At 35.9% G+C, this 21,643-nt stretch overlaps 1 protein-coding gene across 7 annotated transcripts in view; it reads left to right on the forward strand.

Moving 5' to 3' along the window:
- The first annotated feature begins 5,912 nt into the window (after window positions 1-5,912).
- Window positions 5,913-21,643, forward strand: part of LOC128221373 (phosphatidylinositol 4-phosphate 5-kinase type-1 alpha-like) — a 54,167-nt gene continuing 38,436 nt past the window's right edge. For all 7 annotated transcript variants that reach the window (XM_052929979.1, XM_052929976.1, XM_052929975.1 and 4 more), the window contains exons 1-7: window positions 5,913-6,142; window positions 7,638-7,669; window positions 11,585-11,707; window positions 13,647-13,777; window positions 17,554-17,671; window positions 18,841-18,993; window positions 19,581-19,640. In XM_052929979.1, the coding sequence (XP_052785939.1) occupies window positions 6,112-6,142; window positions 7,638-7,669; window positions 11,585-11,707; window positions 13,647-13,777; window positions 17,554-17,671; window positions 18,841-18,993; window positions 19,581-19,640 (648 nt within the window). In that variant the 5' untranslated portion in view covers window positions 5,913-6,111. The remainder of the gene's footprint in view (window positions 6,143-7,637; window positions 7,670-11,584; window positions 11,708-13,646; window positions 13,778-17,553; window positions 17,672-18,840; window positions 18,994-19,580; window positions 19,641-21,643) is intronic.

The raw sequence follows: 21,643 nt of genomic DNA on the forward strand, positions 1-21,643 counted from the left end.
ATACACCGGTTTCACCATTTACAAATGAATACACTGAATGGCTTTACCGGTTTTGCCATTTACAAATAAAAACACTGTATACTTAACCGTTTTTTTTTTGCCATTTACTTTTGCATTTCTTGTACACCTGAGCGATGTTGCTGTACGTAAAACATATACTGTACGTTTCCAATATCAAACCCCTGGTTTATTAGATTGTCTACATCACCGGCTTTGCCAGTTACAAAATAAAATCACTGAATTAACTCAGGTGAGCGATATCAGTATAATTGTGATAGGTGATTGTCCGTAATCGTTATGCAATTTTAGTGCATTATATATCTTAGGTTTATTTTATACTTTTCTAAATGTTTGAAGTCATATATAAAGTAATGTATTACTTAAAAGGTTATATGAGAAACAATTTTGCGTTAGAGGCAAATATTAACAAATGATATACAAGGGAAGTAATTAGAGTAATATCGGTGTTGGAGTATACCATTAATGAGAAAAAAGTTTACTTATTTAAAAGCTCAATTTGAGTATGTACAAAGTAATTAATACAGACGGATATTTTGTCCCTGGTCAATATCAGCTAATGTGGATGTGTTTGGCATACCTATACATGTTGCGGCGGGGTATCTTATTTCTTCTGGGCAAGAATATAGTGCGAAGCCTTTATGAATACATTGACATTGCTTGCGTCAAAGGGTCACACAGGGACAAAATTATTTGTGGTGACTCACGGACAGTAAGGTTTTTTGGATCAACTTAATGAAGAGAAGAACATATATCGACAGAAGTCTTACCGTGCCATAGTAACTGACACTGATTTGATTTGAATTGAATTGTCGTGTACACTGCCTTCCAAATCCCATGGTTTATCAAGTGATTAAGTAGGATTTTACGAATAATAGAAATATATAATGTCTATTCCTGGTGACACTTTGAAATCTTTACACTAGTAGTTAGTCTTTTAAGACATCAAGACTATGCCATTATATATGCAAGGTTTAAAATACTAGCTATTACATACCGACGGGTGAATGCGAAAAGGTTCTAAGTGACATTAAATAAAGAAGCAGATAGAACCTTTTCGCTTTCACCCTTCGAATAATTTATTATTACATGGTGTGGAATTAATGTCAATAAAGTAAAGCTTACTGCTACAAGTTTAGCTTTAAATGAACAGTAACGTTCGTATAACTACAGCGGCGATTTGAGCTTTCAACATCGAAACGCATGGGCGTAATTGTTGACACCACTCGCCTCTCGAATGTTGTATTCAAAGGTATTAACAGGCAATCTTCATAACAGTTTAAGGGACGGCCACAATGCAAACTTCGTTTGCAGGACCAAAATTTAAACTGTTTAAACAATTCTTTATCTAGTTTTGAGGTTCAATATTAAGCAAGCAAAATTCATATATATCCATTGCAACATGTAAAGCTGTAATTAATTAGGAGTTGTGCATTTTTTACGAAAGAAGATTATATCAAGTTTCCAATCAAAAGCGTTAACGTTTTCCCGGGAATGTCTTAATTCAAAATGAATATGTTTTTGAGTCAAATTTATCCGAACTACCCAATCAACAATGACTTGAGGACTTGTGGTGATTGCAGCTATTACTTTTTTTTAAAGATCACGGTTTGCATTTTTTAAACCAGGAAATGAATTTCATCCCCTATTTTTCATTACTTTTTGAATGACTTTTTTATTGGAAAAAATATCATCAAAAACTCTCAAGACAATGTTGTTTAGGTAGTCTGGGCATTTTGACACAAAACAAAATACTAATGTTGATAGACTTTTCCGAAAGAATGTGAATGTCTTTTATCCCAAATCTGATAAAATCGTCTTTAAAATTTGTTCAACTCCTTACTACCCCAAAACATGTCAACAAGAATGCATGTTTTACTCCCCCAAAAGATCTTTTCTCAAAACTAAATAAAACGTGAACTTAATTTTGAAACGTTTTAATTTTTTTACCTTCCCCACCCACTTTGGCACTGTGGAAGGCCCTTAAACTGTATTTTCTAGCCCAACAACGCAAACGTGGGTGTTACCCCTGTATAACCTTAACAAAACTGTGAATATGCGCAATAATGGCACTTATAAATCTTTTTAATCAATTAGCTCTTTTATCATCTTTTTGAACCGATTGGTCAATTTGAACGTCAATCTCTCAGATCAAATAAGTATAAATACTTTTTTGGTAATCATTCCGTAACGAAACGTGTAGGGGGGGGGGGGGGGCATCATATTTACAAATTGAAACACTTCATGCTTAACCGGGTTTCACGCGCCCATTTCTAAAATGAATTCACTGAATACTTAACCGTTTCTACCATTAACAAATGAATTCAATGAATACTTAAAACCGGTTTTGCCATTTACACATGACTACACTGAACGGCTTTACGGGTTTTGCCATTTACAAATGAATAAACTGAATGGCTTTACCGATTTTGCCATTTACAGATGAATAAACTGAATGGCTTTGCCGGTTTTGCCATTTACAGATGAATACACTGAATGGCTTTGTCAGTTTTGCCATTTACAAATGAATACACTGAATGGCTTTGCCGGTTTTGACATTTAAAAATGAATACACTGACTGCTTTACCGATTTTGCCATTTACATATAAATACACTGAATGGCTTTGCCGGTTTTGCCATTTACAGATGAAAACACTGAATGGCTTTGCTGGTTTTGCCATTTACAGATGAATACACTGAATGGCTTTGTCGGTTTGCCATTGACAGATGAATACACTGAATGGCTTTGCCGGTTTGCCATTTACAGATGAATACACTGAATGGCTTTGCCGGTTTTGCCATTTACAGATGAATACACTGAATGGCTTTGACGGTTTGCCTTTTACAGATGATTACGCTGAATGGCTTTGCCAGTTTGCCATTTACAGATGAATACACTGAATGGCTTTGCCAGTTTGCCATTTACAGATGAATACACTGAATGGCTGTGCCAGTTTGCCATTTACAGATGAATAAACTGAATGACTTTGCCGGTTTTGCCATTTACAGATGAATACACTGAATGGCATTGCCACTTTGCCATTTACAGATGAATACACTGAATGGCTTTGCCAGTTTTGTCATTTAAAAATGAATACACTGAATGCTTTACCGATTTTGCCATTGACATATGAATACACTGAATGGCTTTACCGGTTTTGCCATTTACAAATGAATACACTGAATGCTTTAGCGATTTTGCCATTTACATATGAATACACTGAATGGCTTTGCCGGTTTTGCCATTTACAAATGAATACACAGAATGCGTTACCAGTTTTGCCATTTACATACGAATACACTGAATGCTTTAAATACCGGTTTTGCCATTTACATATGATTCCATTGAATGCTTAACCGGTTTTCCATTTACAAATAAATACACTGTATACTTAACCGGTTTTGCCATTTACTTTTACATTTCTTGTACACCTGAGCGATGTTGCTGTGCGTTAAACATATAATGTACGTTTTCAATATCAGACCCCTTGTCATTAAGAATGTCTACATGTATTACCGGCTTTGCCACTTACAAAATAAAATCACTGAATAAACTCAGATGAGCGATATCAGTATAATTAGAATCGATGAATGTCCGTAATTATTGTGTAATTTTAGTGCATTATATATCCTAATTTTATTTCAACTTTTTTAAATGTTTGAAATCAAATTTAAAAAAGGTATTCTTTTAAAGTTTATATGAGGAATGAGTTTGCGTTAGAGGCAACTATTAACAAATGACATACAAGGGAAGTAATTGGAGTATATCGGTGTTGAAGTATACCATTACTGAGAAAAAAAGTTTACTTATTTAAAAGCTCAATTTGAGTTCGAGTAAATAATCTATATATCTTCCTATCTTTCATTAATGTCAAACCCCTACTGGGGACCTAGACATTTGCGTGTCAAGCTGCATGAATGTTAGTAAAAGTTGTGAAAGAAACAGTACTTTTTAAAAACAAAGTAAAAATAAGGAGGTACAGATAAGGTTTAAAAATTAAAAAGAGTTTTGCAAGTTCTATGGCGATACATGCTCAATGTGGTAGACAGCCTGATTGAACTGCTCCAGGGTAGGGCAGGCCACTATGTTGGGTGACAGCTCTTGGGAAGAATGAGAATTTGTAGTAGTCCGTGGTGGCAGATATTAATCTGTAACATGAGCTGTGATAATGTCGAGATGGTCTTGTCAGTGGGATAAGGTAACCAGAGATAGGGATTGCTATTAGGTTATGTGTTAATTTGTACACAAGTGTTTTAGTGTATCAAGATCTTTTTGGAGAATTTTTGATTATGTTGCTGTTGAAAGAATTAAATAATTGGCAATATCACCAGCAAATAACCTGACTTTGGATTGAACAATTCTGAGGAGGTCATTAATGTAGACTAAGAAGAGAATTGGCCCCAGTACAGATCCCTGGGGGACTCCAGATGAGACAGGTATGGGTTCTGATGAGGACCCATTCACAACAACAGTCTGACGTCTGTTATCCATGAACCCCTAGCTTAATCCAGTTTAGAGCAGAGCCATAACCATGATGTTTTAGAGCAAGTATCTCGTGACTAACTTTGTCGAAAGACTTGCTGAAGTCAAGCAAAATTAGATCAGTTTGCTTTTTGTTATGGAGGGATTTGACAAGATCATCTACCAGCATAAGGAGCTTGGATTCGCAAGAGCGCTTTTCCCTGAAGCCATGTTGGAGTTCATAAAAGGCATTGAGCTTAGTAAGGTGTTTTTGAAAAAAGATTATGTAGACAGGAGCCAAATTTGCATCCTTCCAAATTCGGGGTATAATTCCTAAGTCAAAAGACTTTTGGAAGAGATGTTTCAGAATTGGTGACAATGAAGTCGAAAGGTTTTTTCAGGATGACAGGCTTAATCTAATCTGGGCCTGATGCTTTGTGGGGATTCAAGTTTGATATAAGTTTCTCTGAATCCCCTTTGCTGTGACTGTTATGTCTGGCATTGTTTTTTGAAGTTTGCCAGGGTAAGGGATGTCTTGGAGTTTCATGTTACAAAGGGACCTGAGACTATTGGGAGATTTTGGGCTAAAAACTGACTGGAATTGCTCATTTAGGATAGTTGCTTTTGCTGTGTCGTCCTGGTGGTCCGAATCTTGTTTTGAATGCTTGAAAAGCGTAAATAGCTTTTTCGTGTTAGGTTTGGAGGTTTAATCCTTGCATGCAATGTCGAGAATGTCTTCAAGATAACTTTGGTAGGATACTTTGATGGATTTTCTGAGTAGATGTTTTAAACCAAGGAATCAATTTATGCGGGCGGATATTTGGTCCCTGGTGAATATAAGCTAATGTGCATGTGTTTTGCGTAAAAGAAGTATATAACATACAGGTATTACGTCACCATTGCGTCATATGTATCTCGGCTGTGTGGAAAATTCTCAATAAAAAATAATGTTTTTATGACTGATACATGTTTTCACATGCTCAATACACTGTAAATAAAAAATATATCATTATTCCTGAAACTTCTATACCTTGAGTATCTATTATTGCTCGATTTATCATTTATAATAGTGATTTAAGCATAAACTGCTGCCCTATAGTTGAAAGGTCATTTTGGAAGAACTGTCATGGCGGACTGTGCAATTTTTAGAGTTTATTTTTCAAGTGGAGAGATTTTTCTTAGGAATAACTTGACCCCCCTTTTTATGGGCTTAAACGGTAATTTAAAGCTTGTACTTTAAGAATATATATGTTTATCATAGTCTGCATTCGCTCGAAATGTCTTTAAATGTTGTTTAAAAATAATCATTTCACATTGAATTGTAGAGGAAATGACAATGGTGGTGTGTAACCTATACATGCAGTCTGCTTGCAACTTAATTTTTCATACCCTAAATTAGTTCATCGTAACCAACATACGCCGTTTCCACGGATCAATAGTTTAATAGTCACCGATTGAAATATTAGCGCATGCGCAATGCGTCAAAAACACCCAAATTCTGTTAGAACTATTCTCAATTTTAGCTCATATTTTAGGCTTAATTTTGAACTGATTTGTCAGCCGAGCTTATCAATGTAAAGCCAAAATGCCAAATTTACTTCCAGTTTTGAAGAACTTACGTCATTTATAAAATGGATGCCTCAACCGACTTGGATGTGTCAGGTGACTTTTTTTCTTGTCAATTTTGTTGTTTTCTTTATTTATTTTCCTTCTTAATTATAAGCAAATAACTGTTCGCGTTTATATCAACGATTCCACTCTTTGAAATATCCATCTTGCCTGAAGTATGTGGGAATTAAAAATCATGGTGGACATGTGAGAAATATGACCTGTCTGTCTGGCAATTAATAAGATAAAAATAAACAAAATCGGAAATCTTAATAAAAAAAAGGTTGAGGATGGTGTGTTTTTTATGATGCTGTCTGTCTCAAAAGTAAGCCTATTATGAAATATATATATATTTTTTTAATCTAATGTCAGTTTTTCAAGCACACTAGGTTTTGCTTTGTAGAAGCAGAATTTGTTTCCTTACATAACAGACTTCACCCCTCCGCTTACCCCCGAGAAGGCATGTTTTGTTAGAACAATTTTCTCACAAAAACAGAAGGCTGGCAAATTACGATGTTAACAGATGTTCGAATCTTACCACAAAATAAAAGTATGAAACCTTTTTATCGAATAATTCAGCGCTTGATAATAAGTTTAATTGATTAAGCACTTTTTAAAGACATCCTTCTCAGACCACTTTCAAACGTTACAAACATGTCTCAAAATAAGAAATTTATTATCAAAAATTGAAAAAAGATCAGAAACAAGCCAACATAAAATTATTCTTTCGCAGCCCAAAAAGTTACCGCTGACACTCCTATGACACAAATAGCTCCGAATATGTAAGTCTCTCTGAAGATATCATTGAAAATCAAATAGACTCTGTTGATGTTGATAAAACTGCAGACCAGTGTGCATGTTTGTTGGCTTCTGACAAAACTGCTGCTTCTTCAGAAACAGTATCAACCACTGATCAACCTTTGTTATCATGTGAGAGATGTGTGGAGATGTTAAATTTAGTAGTTTTTTACATAGACTGATAGTGATGTACTTATACCATATTAAATATATCAAGTGAATGTCCTCTTTTTGGAAAAAATCACGCTCTTCCCCCCTAAATTGATAAACAATGTGTGGTTTTTACCCATCCTAAAAGCCTAGGGCCACTTCCCCTACATGCAAAAAAAACATGAGTAGGGACGAAGCTGTTTGAATTTTGCATGAACTTGAAAAAAGGACAAAGTAGCTTATATATAAGCCTATATGTCTTATTTATATATATATATTAAAGGAAGCGACATTAATATTTTATTGATTTTCTTTTATAGGCGACCTGTTTTATTTTTTGTTAACTAGACATGAAATGTTACTTTTTTGTTCTAAAACTTGCTTGATTGCCCAGTTTGGTAAGTTTTACCAGCCTTTATTTATTTGTGTCATTTTAAGGCCTGCTGGTCAGGTTCAAGTGGCAATTGGATTGAAGTTAGACAAGGAAGCAAAAACGAAGCTGATCAAAATATTTCATTTTCTTGCGTCTTTCATGTCAAATGTGAGTCAAAAACATGTTTTTGGAAAACATCCTTAAACTTTCCTTCTATTTTACTTTCAGCTCTGAGACAGATAAAAACTCAAATGTCTGAGGTAAGTCGATTTAATTATCAATAAATAACGAAGTTCAATCAGACACTGTAAATCTGATATAACTTCATTAATGTGTTATGATATCTGAAACAATATACATTCAAGTAGTATGATTTAATTTGATTAAAATTCCTGTGGTATAATTTATTATGATTCTTAGAATCAAGCAAGTACACTATCGTAATATTTGTTGAAAATGTAATAATGCGTACTGTTGTATTTATGCAATAATGGACTACTATCAATTGGCCTAAAGATAACCTATGGACACCTTATCAGTTTTATACAATTGGCTGTTGAACAGTCAAACTATTTATATATTCACAGAACAGTCAATCCAATGCAGGCTGCTCTTAAATTATTTATTCTGTTCACAGAGCGGTCAATCCAATGCAGGCAGTAGCCATGATAAAGGTGTCCGAGGCTGCTCTTAAACTGTTTATTCTGTTCACAGAGCGGTCAATCCAATGCAGGCAGTAGCCATGATAAAGGTGTCCGAGGCTGCTCTTAAACTATTTATTCTGTTCACAGAGCGGTCAATCCAATGCAGGCAGAAGCCATGATAAAGGTGTCCGAGGCTGCTCTTAAACTGTTTATTCTGTTTACAGAACAGCCAATACAATGCAGGCAGTAGCCATGGTAAAGGGTCCCATGCTGCTCTTAAACTATTTATTCTGTTCACTGAGCGGTCAATACAATGCAGGCAGTAGCCATGATAAAGGTGTCCGAGGCTGCTCTTAAACTGTTTATTCTGTTCACAGAGCGGTCAATCCAATGCAGGCAGTAGCCATGATAAAGGTGTCCGAGGCTGCTCTTAAACTGTTTATTCTGTTCACAGAGCGGTCAATCCAATGCAGGCAGTAGCCATGATAAAGGTGTCCGAGGCTGCCCTTAAACTGTTTATTCTGTTCACAGAGCGGTCAATCCAATGCAGGCAGTAGCCATGATAAAGGTGTCCGAGGCTGCTCTTAAACTATTTATTCTGTTCACCGAGCGGTCAATCCAATGCAGGCAGTAGCCATGGTAAAGGTGTCCGAGGCTGCTCTAAAACTGTTTATTCTGTTCACAGAGCGGTCAATCCAATGCAGGCAGTAGCCATGATAAATGTGTCCGAGGCTGGTCTTAAACTATTTATTCTGTCCACAGAGCGGTCAATCCAATGCAGGCAGTAGCCATGATAAAGGTGTCCGAGGCTGCCCTTAAACTGTTTATTCTGTTCACAGAGCGGTCAATCCAATGCAGGCAGTAGCCATAATAAAGGTGTCCGAGGCTGGTCTTAAACTGTTTATTCTGTTTACAGAGCGGTCAATCCAATGCAGGCAGTAGCCATGGTAAAGGTTTCCGAGGCTGCTCTGAAATTGTTTATTCTGTTCACAGAACAGCCAATACAATGCAGGCAGTAGCCATGGTAAAGGTGTCTGAGGCTGGTCTTAAACTATTTATTCTGTTCACCGAGCGGTCAATACAATGCAGGCAGTAGCCATGATAAATGTGTCCGAGGCTGCCCTTAAACTATTTATTCTGTTCACAGAGCGGTCAATCCAATGCAGGCAGTAGCCATGATAAAGGTGTCCGAGGCTGGTCTTAAACTGTTTATTCTGTTCACAGAGCGGTCAATCCAATGCAGGCAGTAGCCATGATAAAAGTGTCCGAGGCTGCTCTAAAACTGTTTATTCTGTTCATAGAGCGGTCAATCCAATGCAGGCAGTAGCCATGATAAAGGTGTCCGAGGCTGGTCTTAAACTATTTATTCTGTTCACCGAGCGGTCAATCCAATGCAGGCAGTAGCCATGATAAAGGTGTCCGAGGCTGGTCTTAAACTATTTATTCTGTTCACCGAGCAGTCAATCCAATGCAGGCAGTAGCCATGATAAAGGTGTCCGAGGCTGGTCTTAAACTATTTATTCTGTTCACAGAGCGGTCAATCCAATGCAGGCAGTAGCCATGATAAAGGTGTCCGAGGCTGGTCTTAAACTATTTATTCTGTTCACCGAGCGGTCAATCCAATGCAGGCAGTAGCCATGATAAAGGTGTCCGAGGCTGCTCTTAAACTATTTATTCTGTTCACCGAGCAGTCAATCCAATGCAGGCAGTAGCCATGATAAAGGTGTCTGAGGCTGGTCTTAAACTGTTTATTCTGTTCACAGAGCGGTCAATCCAATGCAGGCAGTAGCCATGGTAAAGGTTTCCGAGGCTGCTCTGAAACTGTTTATTCTGTTCACAGAACAGCCAATACAATGCAGGCAGTAGCCATGGTAAAGGTGTCTGAGGCTGGTCTTAAACTATTTATTCTGTTCACAGAGCGGTCAATACAATGCAGGCAGTAGCCATGATAAATGTGTCCGCGGCTGCTCTTAAACTATTTATTCTGTTCACAGAGCGGTCAATCCAATGCAGGCAGTAGCCATGATAAAGGTGTCTGAAGCTGCTCTTAAACTGTTTATTCTGTTCACAGAGCGGTCAATCCAATGCAGGCAGTAGCCATGATAAATGTGTCCGAGGCTGCTCTTAAACTATTTATTCTGTTCACAGAGCGGTCAATCCAATGCAGGCAGTAGCCATGATAAAGGTGTCCGAGGCTGGTAATAAACTGTTTATTCTGTTCACAGAGCGGTCAATCCAATGCAGGCAGTAGCCATGATAAAGGTGTCCGAGGCTGGTCTTAAACTATTTATTCTGTTCACAGAGCGGTCAATCCAATGCAGGCAGTAGCCATGGTAAAGGTTTCCGAGGCTGCTCTGAAACTGTTTATTCTGTTCACAGAACAGCCAATACAATGCAGGCAGTAGCCATGATAAAGGTGTCTGAGGCTGGTCTTAAACTATTTATTCTGTTCACCGAGCGGTCAATACAATGCAGGCAGTAGCCATGATAAATGTGTCCGAGGCTGCCCTTAAACTATTTATTCTGTTCACAGAGCGGTCAATCCAATGCAGGCAGTAGCCATGATAAAGGTGTCCGAGGCTGCTTTTAAACTGTTTATTCTGTTCACAGAGCGGTCAATCCAATGCAGGCAGTAGCCATGATAAAAGTGTCCGAGGCTGCTCTAAAACTGTTTATTCTGTTCATAGAGCGGTCAATCCAATGCAGGCAGTAGCCATGATAAAGGTGTCCGAGGCTGGTCTTAAACTATTTATTCTGTTCACCGAGCGGTCAATCCAATGCAGGCAGTAGCCATGATAAAGGTGTCCGAGGCTGCTCTTAAACTATTTATTCTGTTCACCGAGCGGTCAATCCAATGCAGGCAGTAGCCATGATAAAGGTGTCTGAGGCTGGTCTTAAACTGTTTATTCTGTTCACAGAGCGGTCAATCCAATGCAGGCAGTAGCCATGGTAAAGGTTTCCGAGGCTGCTCTGAAACTGTTTATTCTGTTCACAGAACAGCCAATACAATGCAGGCAGTAGCCATGGTAAAGGTGTCTGAGGCTGGTCTTAAACTATTTATTCTGTTCACAGAGCGGTCAATACAATGCAGGCAGTAGCCATGATAAATGTGTCCGCTGCTGCTCTTAAACTATTTATTCTGTTCACAGAGCGGTCAATCCAATGCAGGCAGTAGCCATGATAAATGTGTCCGAGGCTGCTCTTAAACTGTTTATTCTGTTCACAGAGCGGTCAATCCAATGCAGGCAGTAGCCATGATAAATGTGTCCGAGGCTGCTCTTAAACTATTTATTCTGTTCACAGAGCGGTCAATCCAATGCAGGCAGTAGCCATGATAAAGGTGTCCGAGGCTGCTCTTAAACTATTTATTCTGTTCACAGAGCGGTCAATCCAATGCAGGCAGTAGCCATGGTAAAGGTGTCCGAGGCTGCTCTAAAACTGTTTATTCTGTTCACAGAGCGGTCAGTCAGATGCCTATGGGTTATGGTAAAGGTTCAGGGGCTGCTCTTAAACTTTTTATTCTGTTCACAGAGCGGTCAATCAGATGCAGGCAGTAGCCATGGTAAAGGGTCCGGGGCTGTTCCTAAGGACCGAGAACGCAAGATTGGACATCGCAGATACAATGAAAAGACAGGACTTGTTACATATAAAAAGGTACTGTGATCATGTCGGTTTATTGATTACCTTAAAACTTTTTATTGGGATTTTTGAGAATGTGTTCAGGACAAACAAGGTTTGTGTATATAACATTCTTTACTGGCTTTTTGGACCGAAATTGTATATTGTTTTAGTCATTTTCTATAACTGAAACCAGTTTGATCAAAAATGGTCAAAACCCACAGATTGTCATATCTTAGTAACCCAGCTGTGATGGCTGCAAGGTGAACATGTATGACGAGTTTTACCTGTACATTTCCAGCTGAGGGTCCTTTTTCTCTTATTGTTGACAACATTTGGGGCTTGGTCCCGAACTTTTTTCCTTCTATTTTCATATAAAATATACCCACGCTGCATCGAAACCTAATTATGTCGAGCAGTCGAGCAATATCCTTGGTCCCAAGTACACAAATCGTGCACAAAACCTTATGGCTCCCTCGAGGACATAATTTCACACTTTTTCCCGGACGCGTGTTCCAAAATAAACAAACAATTGCTAGGTGTTAAAATTTTCGCAAGTAGTTAAAATTGCAATGACTGTTGAAAGGCAATTTGATAAGGTGTGAAAAACCGTTTTTGCACTGTTAACGCATAATCGATATGAGTTGATATGGGCATTTGAGATGATAATTATGAGAAGTTAATGACGAGAAGATAACGCTTTAGATGTGGTCAAAAGGTCTTTTGAATTCACTGCCGATGCTGACCGTGATCTTCAGACGCTCTGTACGCTGTCACGTCACATTACGATTGAACAGTTTCGCGAAACCGACAAGATGCGCCAATCAACAATCTTTGATTTTGCGAAACTTTAATCTGACTAATGCCACAATATGTTCTCTCATTTAAATGTTGCTTGTTACGAAAATGTGCTTTTTTGTTAAAATAAACATTTCTATTTATTCATTTATTGTTTTTTCTTTTGCGTTTTACATTTAGTTTACGTCAACATATTAGCGATTTCCACAACGCAACACATAATCGGTGTATTTAAACAGTCTGTTTGACGACTTCAAACTTAAAATACACTGAAAGATATTTCATATCAAACTGGAAAATTGAAAATCGGGTCGTTCGAAACATCGGTTGCCTCGAGGTTTTGGCTCGGTCCCTGGCGACCTCGAGCGATCGCAGTTTTACTGTATGTTTATTTCAGAGTTTCAGAGACATACATTTTTCACCCGGTACGAGATCGCAAGCATTCAAAAATCACGGGGGCAAATATTAATTTCGTTGGAATCCCACACCGTATTCTAAAAATAGAAATAACAAATACTATCTAGCCCCAGTGACTTCATTACAATGTAAACAGGTTATAAGTTTTTGCGTCTGGCAAAATGAATGATAAGCAGCAAAACATTGTAACCAATCTACATGCGGGAATTCCATCTGCATTTGTGCCTTGTGAAAGGGGATTTTCATCGCAGAATAGACACATTAGCAAGTTCACAAGCAGGCGTCTGGTCAAAAAATTGAAAACAGGATGACAATTGACTATTACATGAAATAACATGGGACAGACGTGGATGAAGTCATCCAAAGGGCAGTTCAGAAATGTAACCTGTAGACAATAGAGTTTGATTGACAGGAATTTAAATAGTTGTTAAGGTGTAACTTCAATACAAAACCAACAATTTTTTATAATGTAACTTTTCAATAAAAATAAATAATATATTGATTTATTTCATAACCCCCAAAATTGCATTTTACCCCCAATTTTTGTTCCCAGGCGGTAAGTTTACCCTTGAAAAAAATAGTAAGTGGGAACTCTGTATTTATACCAGTTCTTATAATATAATAAAATTGACTGTATAGGAAATGAGCATCAAGATTTTACTTTTGATGACTGAAAACAATTTCTTTGAACCGATGTTGTTTTTAAATAAGATGCTGTAAACACTTGATCAAGTCTAAATCTTGTATTCTATTTCTACAGAAACCTACGAGTGAGCTGCAGGCTGCCATACAGTTAGGGATTGGGCAGAGTGTGGGAGGTTTGTCTGCGAAAGCTGAGAGGGATTTGCTCATGCAGGATTTCGGAGTTGTTCAGAGTGTTTTCTTTCCTGGGTAAGTTAGAGCTATTTCTTAAAAACATACATTCCAACCCAAGCATGCGCTTTCAGATTGTACTGTCCCCCTTTAGATGTTTATTTCAAAGAGAAGCAAAAAACAAAGTTAAACCCGCACCAGGGCCTCCATTAAGAATTTGAAACTGGTAGTATGAACTTCCTGTTCATCAATATCGGAAGTTTTTCACCAAAATTAGGAAGTTTAAACCTCCTGAATACAATATCTTAATTATTTTTTTTCACTATTTTTTTCAACTAAGATGTTAAAAATAAAATAATTTGCAACTATAACTTGCCAAATTCACAGATTTATATTATTTTAATTAATTTTACTTGAAGACTGATTGAAATTGTGACCATAAAAGTAATATTGACACCAGGTTTTGATGTTTTGAACTTACAAGCTTTCAACTTTGAAAGTTTTCTTCAACATTGTGGAAGTTTTTGTACTTCCAGGAAATCCAGTTTTAACCCATTTCTAGGGAGAAATATACTTCCAAACTTCCTTAAACAGAAACCCTGCCCCACTATACAATTTTTGTATTTTGCCAACTTTAAACCGCTTGTTTGTTTTTTCAGAGATAAAATTTTAGGTATTGTGAGGTATACACTTGGTGTCATTATCACATGGGTGAAAGTTTTCCGTATTAATACGGAATTCCGTATTTTCGGTCTTCTCAGGTGTCATTTTTCTAAATCGTGTAAATCGGGGGAGTTTTTCCGGGGGGGGGGGGGGGGGTACCCCAAACCCCATCATCAACATCGCGATCCACTCAAAATCGAAGATAAAACAAAGTTGAATTTTCTGGTTTCCCTATTTCGTTCTATAAATAGCGTTCCCATAAGTGGTAAGAAAATTTCGGCGATATCAGCCGAAGGTTTCCGAAAATAGTCGTTTCTTTTCGTAAAAAGCATTGTCATTCCAATGTTCTCCGAATAATCTCGGCAGTTTCCGCGCCAACAAAAACTTGGATGGCGGAAAAAGCCGGGTTTCGCCGAATATTTTCGGTCAGGATCCCATTCGGAGCTCCTCGGCCATTTTATCGAAAACAACCTCGGATGTATTTGGAAGGTTTACACACTCAAAAAGTGGTACGTTTAAGTCCGCTGCAAGTAGATCGCGTAGTAATTTTATTTAGCAGTTAAACTTTGTGACTTAACTCTTGGGATTCTTCATTATGTTTGCTATAATACAATTCAATGACAATAAATTTAAACTTAGATCAATAAATACAACTCTAAAACACTACATTTAACTAATGATATAATTCAAAATTTTACGAACTACTTCAACAGATGTACCGGCATACATCCGAGGTTGTTTTCGATAAAATGGCCGAGGAGTTCCGAATGTCAGGATCCTTTACGACTTTTACGACATACCGCAAATTGGAGTCAAAAATAAACAATGAAATAAATCGAAATACTGCTTTCAAAATTGAACAATGAAGTTTGTACCCCCAGGGTATAATACTAAAGAGCTTGAACAGCCTGCGGAAAACAAATGGAGGTGGCAATGTCTGTCAAAAGTGTGAAATTGTCCGATTGGTAACTTGATAAAAATACAAAACTCTATTCTTTAATTGTATTGTTTTTCATTTTTTAACTTTTATTGAATGAGTTACAGAGTTAAATGAATTCTTGATTAATGAGCAAGAATTGAAGTATTGAGGGATGTTTCTTTCAGGGGCCTTATGTACATGTATGTTGACAAAAGCTGCCAGAAATATTAAAATATACAACATAGATTTGATTGATAAAAAGACAGGAAAGGCTTTGAAATGTGTTTTAAAATGCTTAATTCCTGGACCCACCAGGGGCCCTGCGCCCCCCTGCCCCCAGCTCAATTTTTCAGTATTTTGAAAATTTGCAACTTTCACCCATGTTATCAGCCTGCTAAAACTGCATCTGTGGCTATTCTCTAAAATTGTTTTAAGATATATTCAAATGGAACTTGGTATAAATGTTGCCAGAGACAATATTGGATTCTCATTGTAACGCGAGGCCTATACGCCTGGCCCTAATAAGTTCTTCTCCTTATTCCACTCAGAAAAAACAACACAACAGACAAGCGTAGCATTTGCTCTACAGAACTCTTGTTGGAAATTGAATTAGGGCTTCCATTAAGAATTTGAAGTATTAACTTTCTGTCAATCCATTTTGGAAGTTTTACACTGAAATGTGGAGGTTCTAATTCTCCGGAATACAATATCTTTTTTAGCTATTTTTCAACAAGTATATCAAAAATCAAATAACTTGCAAAGTTCTTTAACTTGCCTAATTCACAGACTTATAATATTATAATAATTCATTTCACTTAAAAACAGTTAAACTGATTGAAATTGTGACCATAAAAGTAATATTGACAAAAAGTTTTGATATTTTGAACTTCCAAGCTTTCAACTCTGGATGTTTTCTTCAAAAATATGGAAGTTATTGTACTTCAAAAGAATCGATTTTCCACGTGTTAAAGCTGCACTATCACAGATATACCATTTTATAACTTATTTATTTTTTGTCTTGGAAAGGGCATTTTTTTGTGTGAAGATTTGCAAGCAAAATGTAAAAGATTGCTGTCAAAAGAACAGATCGAAGATTTCATATTTCCTCTTTCGAAAATTGATGTTTTATGGCTAACAGTTTAAGAAAAATGCAAGAAATATCAATTTTTTTATTATAGATATAAAAATCTGTGATATAATAATATTTTATCGGTGCTCAGTCTTATAACTGGTTTCTATGCATGGAATTTTGCAAAAATGGCTCGTTCTGGACAAGACAAAAAATAAAAAGTTGTCAAAACATTCAATCTGTGAGAGTGCAGCTTTAATCCATTTCTAGGGAGTAATTTACTTCCAAACTTCCTTTAACGGAAGCCCTGTTGACTTAAGATTCTTATGTCAATTAGGCATATGTATAATTTCCTGGTATTCAATGACCCTTCAGTGAAGTTTTTTAAATATGCACCATGTTGGAGATTGTTTTCTTTGTTTACGTTCATACGTTATCTCCCATAACAGAGTAGTATCAAGAAGGCGGAGCTTATTCATTCTTCACTATTGTGTGGATAAAAGGCAATGCTATTCACTCACTTATTTTCACACTAGTTATTGAACATTGTACTTGAAATGTGGTTCAAAACAGTAACTCACACACTGCCCAAGTGTGATTGAACTTGTACACTGCAGGACCATTTTACCCTTCTTTGCCATAGCTAACACCCAGTCAGACTCTATTTTTTTCCTAAAATCTTCTGAAATTTCCCCCTTTTCTAAAATAAATCATAATTATATAGCGAGTATCTTATGATTCATTAAATGATGTTTTTGTGTGATATATTTACTGCTTTTATTGATTTTACTCCATTTGGTCCCAAAATGTTTGAAAAGGTACTCAAATATTTTTTTCACAAAACTGAAAAAAACATGTTTTTTTTCCCACAAAAAGGGCGAGAATGTCTTCCCTATTACTTTTAATAAGGCTCTGCACTAAAGCATTTATGTGAAAACCTGGTTATTAGAATGACGAATGTCGTTGTTCGGCTGGGTGGCATCAAATTCACCTATGAAACTGAATAACTTTAGTAAGGGTTGACATATCTTGACCAAACTTGGTTTATAGAAAGAGTTTATGGATACCTTTCATGGGATTGCGTTTGGGGTCTCTAGATTCAAGGTCAAGGTCACTGTTACTAAAAATAGAAAAAATGGTGTAGAATTAGCCTTTGGTAAACTTGTCCCGTATGTGAGTTAAAAAGTGAGAATTCCTTTACAGCGAAGGCAGCAACATGACCCCTGCACATCATTACAGTGACTTTCGCTTCAAGACGTACGCTCCGATGGCCTTTCGATACTTTCGGGAGCTGTTCAATATAAGACCTGATGACTTTATGGTAAGATTTTTTTATGTGAACAAAAACTTTTTTAAAAACAGAGTATGATATAATTAAATCCTAAATAAACAGTACCGTATCTAAAATTTTCAGATTTTGTTGTAGAAAGCAGTTTGTATGTATTTTCAAAACTGAAACCAATGAAATGGACGTTATTTTCCAAGGAATGTACAGTGTACAGTACATGCAAAAGTTTATACTTTCCTAAACTGTAACTGAAAAATAAAGGATTCCATTTGGAATGGTTAGTTTGCCTCAATCTCAAAAAATGTTGCAGCATATGATATACTATCCCGCTGTGCACTTTAAAGAACTTGTGTTACCCTGTAAACTGGATTTATATATTGAGGGCTCAATGCAATACTGTCATAGCTCCAATTTTTCAAAATTATTAATGAGAAGGAAAAAATTCTTAATTTATTTGTGTTTGATATATTTGAACATAACAATGCTGTTTGTTAGTTTGGACAATTTTTCATTTTAAGTACTTAAAAATCAATATTTTTCAAAAATATTTTTATGACAGATGGAAAACTGTTAAAGCATGTAAAAATTGCCATAACACCAATTTATGAAAAAAATAATGGAGTTACAAATCTATTGCGTTGAGCCCTCGATATATGTTTACACAGTCACAAGTTAGCATTTCCATTCGGGATGATCCAATGTCCGAACTAATAATCCCAGATGCAAGCAACAGTATTTTCACATCTAGAGGGATGATAAGAATTCCTGTTTAAAGCTATAAAAGATGCCCAAATTCTCATTTCACATCATGTTTCCCACATTCAAATTATGCTTCCCAATTTCAAATCATGTTTCCCAATTTCAAATAATGTTTCCCACATTCAAATTATGTTTCCCAATTTCAAATCATGTTTTCCACATTCAAATTATGTTTCCCACTTTCAAATCATGTTTCCCAATTTCAAATCATGTTTCCCACATTCAAATTATGTTTCCCAATTTCAAATCATGTTTTCCACATCAAATTATGTTTTCCACTTTCAAATCATGTATCACACATTCAAATTATGTTTCCCACATTCAAATTATGTCTCCCACTTTCAAATCATGTTTCCCACATTCAAACTATGTTTCCCACTTTCAAATCATGTTTCCCATTTCAAACTATGTTTTCCACTTTCAAATCATGTTTCAAATTTCAGTTGTCGCTATGTGATGATCCCATGACGGAGCTTACAAATCCGGGTGCCGGCGGAAGTATATTCTACATCTCCGCGGATGATGAGTTTATAATCAAAACTGCCCAGCATAAAGAGGCCAACTTCCTTCAAAAGTTGCTTCCTGGGTATTATATGGTGGGTTGATGAACATATAGCAATATTTCCCGAAATTTGTTTTGTTTTTCAAACATTGAAATTAGACTTTGGGTGAACAAGCCCGAATTCTGTGCTTGGCATCGACATTCTTAACAAGCCCTGCTGTATAAAAGCTTGCGGGCTTGTGTTTATTTAGCACTCTGGTTTTAAGTAAAATGTTTTTCTATAAGAAATGAAATATAGATGAATTTGTAGATAGTAATAGTATTTAGTTTTTTTACGAGATATCCGATGTATATGAATATAAAGATGGTATTTATATGAGCTACCCAATGGAGATGAATAAGTTGAAAGTGTTTTTTATAAGACATACACTATAATTGAAGATGTAGACTGTAATTCGTATTTCTATAAGATATCCGATGTACATGAATATGTATATAGTATTTAGTATTTCTATAAGATACCCACTGAAGATGAATAAATGTAGATAGTATTTCTATAAGATCCACTGTAGATGAATATGTAGACAGTCTTTAGTATTTCTATAAGATATTCACTATAAATATTAGAAGATGTAGACACTGTTAAGAATTTCTAATACTTACTCATTTGCTCTATTTTAGAATCTTAACCAGAATCCAAGAACATTGCTACCAAAATTCTATGGTCTTTACTGTTACCAGGTAAGTTTCTTCAATTTTGAACTATGTACATCAAATTTTGGCATATATGATTAATATAAAGTGAAGTTATATGCATAAAAATGTTGTGAAGTTTGCTTAAATGTCGGCCTATCTCATATACATGCGCTAAAGGGTTAACACAGTATTTGAAGCAGATATCGCGAAAGTTCAGAAAAAGTCTTGGTCATTCGGACCTATTTTTCCATTTGTCTTTAAAACAACGCTCATTGCGATTCTTTTCATAATCTTGTTTTTTCTTTCTGCTTTCATCTGCTTCGTGAAAACTGTCAGTCAGACGAACTTTCCACATCACATATTTAGTTGGACCGAGTCAAAATTTACCAGATAGGACCGTCAGATCGACAGTTTTCTTGATGTCTGCTTAAAGAGGAAAATAACCATATTCATAATTTATGATAAATTTTGAAATTTGTACATATCATGTTGATGTACGGTTGAATCATGAGTGTTATACTTATTCAGATGATATGTAAACATTTTTTTTCACAGTATGAGGGAATTTCTTCCACCTTAATACAAAGAACAAAGGCATTTGTTTATGATTTTGCAAAATTAAAAGTTTTTTGTTCAATTTTTCTTTATTAAGAGTGTTTTCTTTTCGAAAGTTATTTCTTTATATAATGGTTGTAAGATTTTGTATTCCTAATTTGAAAGTTATGTCATTTTCAAGTAAGCATATCAATCTTATCTTTCCAGCCATCTTATGATGGTTATTTTTAAGATTGTGAAAATACGGTCATAACTCCATATAAAGATAGAAGGAATTATATCTGTCGTGTGCGAAGGCGGTTAATTCACTGTTTATTGGCAAGAATATATAGATGGTGAATATACCCATAAAACTCTATAAAGATCAAAGGAATAATGCTTTGAGCCATTAAAGCTGCGCTTTCACAGATTGACCATTTTGACAAATGTTTTATTTTTTGACTTTGAATGATCCAATTTTTGCGTTAATGATTGGAAATCAGTAATACAATACTGCTGACAAAAGATCAGATCACAATTTTTTATGAGACATCACATCATAACAAGTATTGTTGTGCGATGTTAAAATGATGTCATAAAACAAAATAGTGCGGCTTTAAAAGGACATTTATTATGAAAACATGTGGCTTTTAAGTGATCTAACCAGTAATGTATATAATAAAAGGGTCATTAGTACTGTGCTTTGATCGACTCTCGTGGATTTTTGCTGATTTTGATTTCACCTGGCTTGCGTCTCTTGAAATCGGACTCTGCAAAAATCTACTCTTGTCGAATACAACCTCCTGGATCAAAACGCAGTACTAATAACCCTATTGTATTGCTCTGTGCCCTTAAAATTCCCTATGTTATTGCAAGAATATCCGGATTGTGAAAATATGGACATAACTCTTTATGAAGATTGGAGTCCCCGCTGTGTGCTTAGCCCTAAATCATTGGGTTCAGTTTGTCAACGTGGTTATCATTTGATCGCCTTTTAGAATACATAATCTGAGTAGTTATTATTTTTATTTTGTTTAACTAAACCTGAAATGGACAGTTAATTCAAAGTATATTTGTTTTTTGCATACGAAAATTTTCAAAATTTGATTTGTGACCCTCAAAAATAATTTCACTGAATTTTCTCGTTCTCTTACAATATTTTTTTCGTACTCTTTCTTTAATTACATGATGCTAATAATTAGTGATGTTCCGATGATCGATTATAATCGAAAATCGATTGGTTGGGCCTGAAATCGGCGACAATCGATAGTATTTAGTTATAATCGATTATCAAAAAAAAAAAATATTAGTAAGTGTTCAGAATGATGTTATCTTTAACATAATTGTTGATGAAAGCCACAATAAGCAAGAAAATGAACTATTTTTTATACAACAACACTTAATAACTTCAATCATAGACATAAGGTATATGCATATAATGATTAAGAGTTTAATATTGTACATGAATAAAACTGCAACTCAGGTACTATCTAGTATTTTAAAAACCGATTGTA

This window comes from Mya arenaria, chromosome 16, assembly GCF_026914265.1.
Source record: "Mya arenaria isolate MELC-2E11 chromosome 16, ASM2691426v1".
Lineage (NCBI taxonomy): Eukaryota > Metazoa > Mollusca > Bivalvia > Myida > Myidae > Mya > Mya arenaria.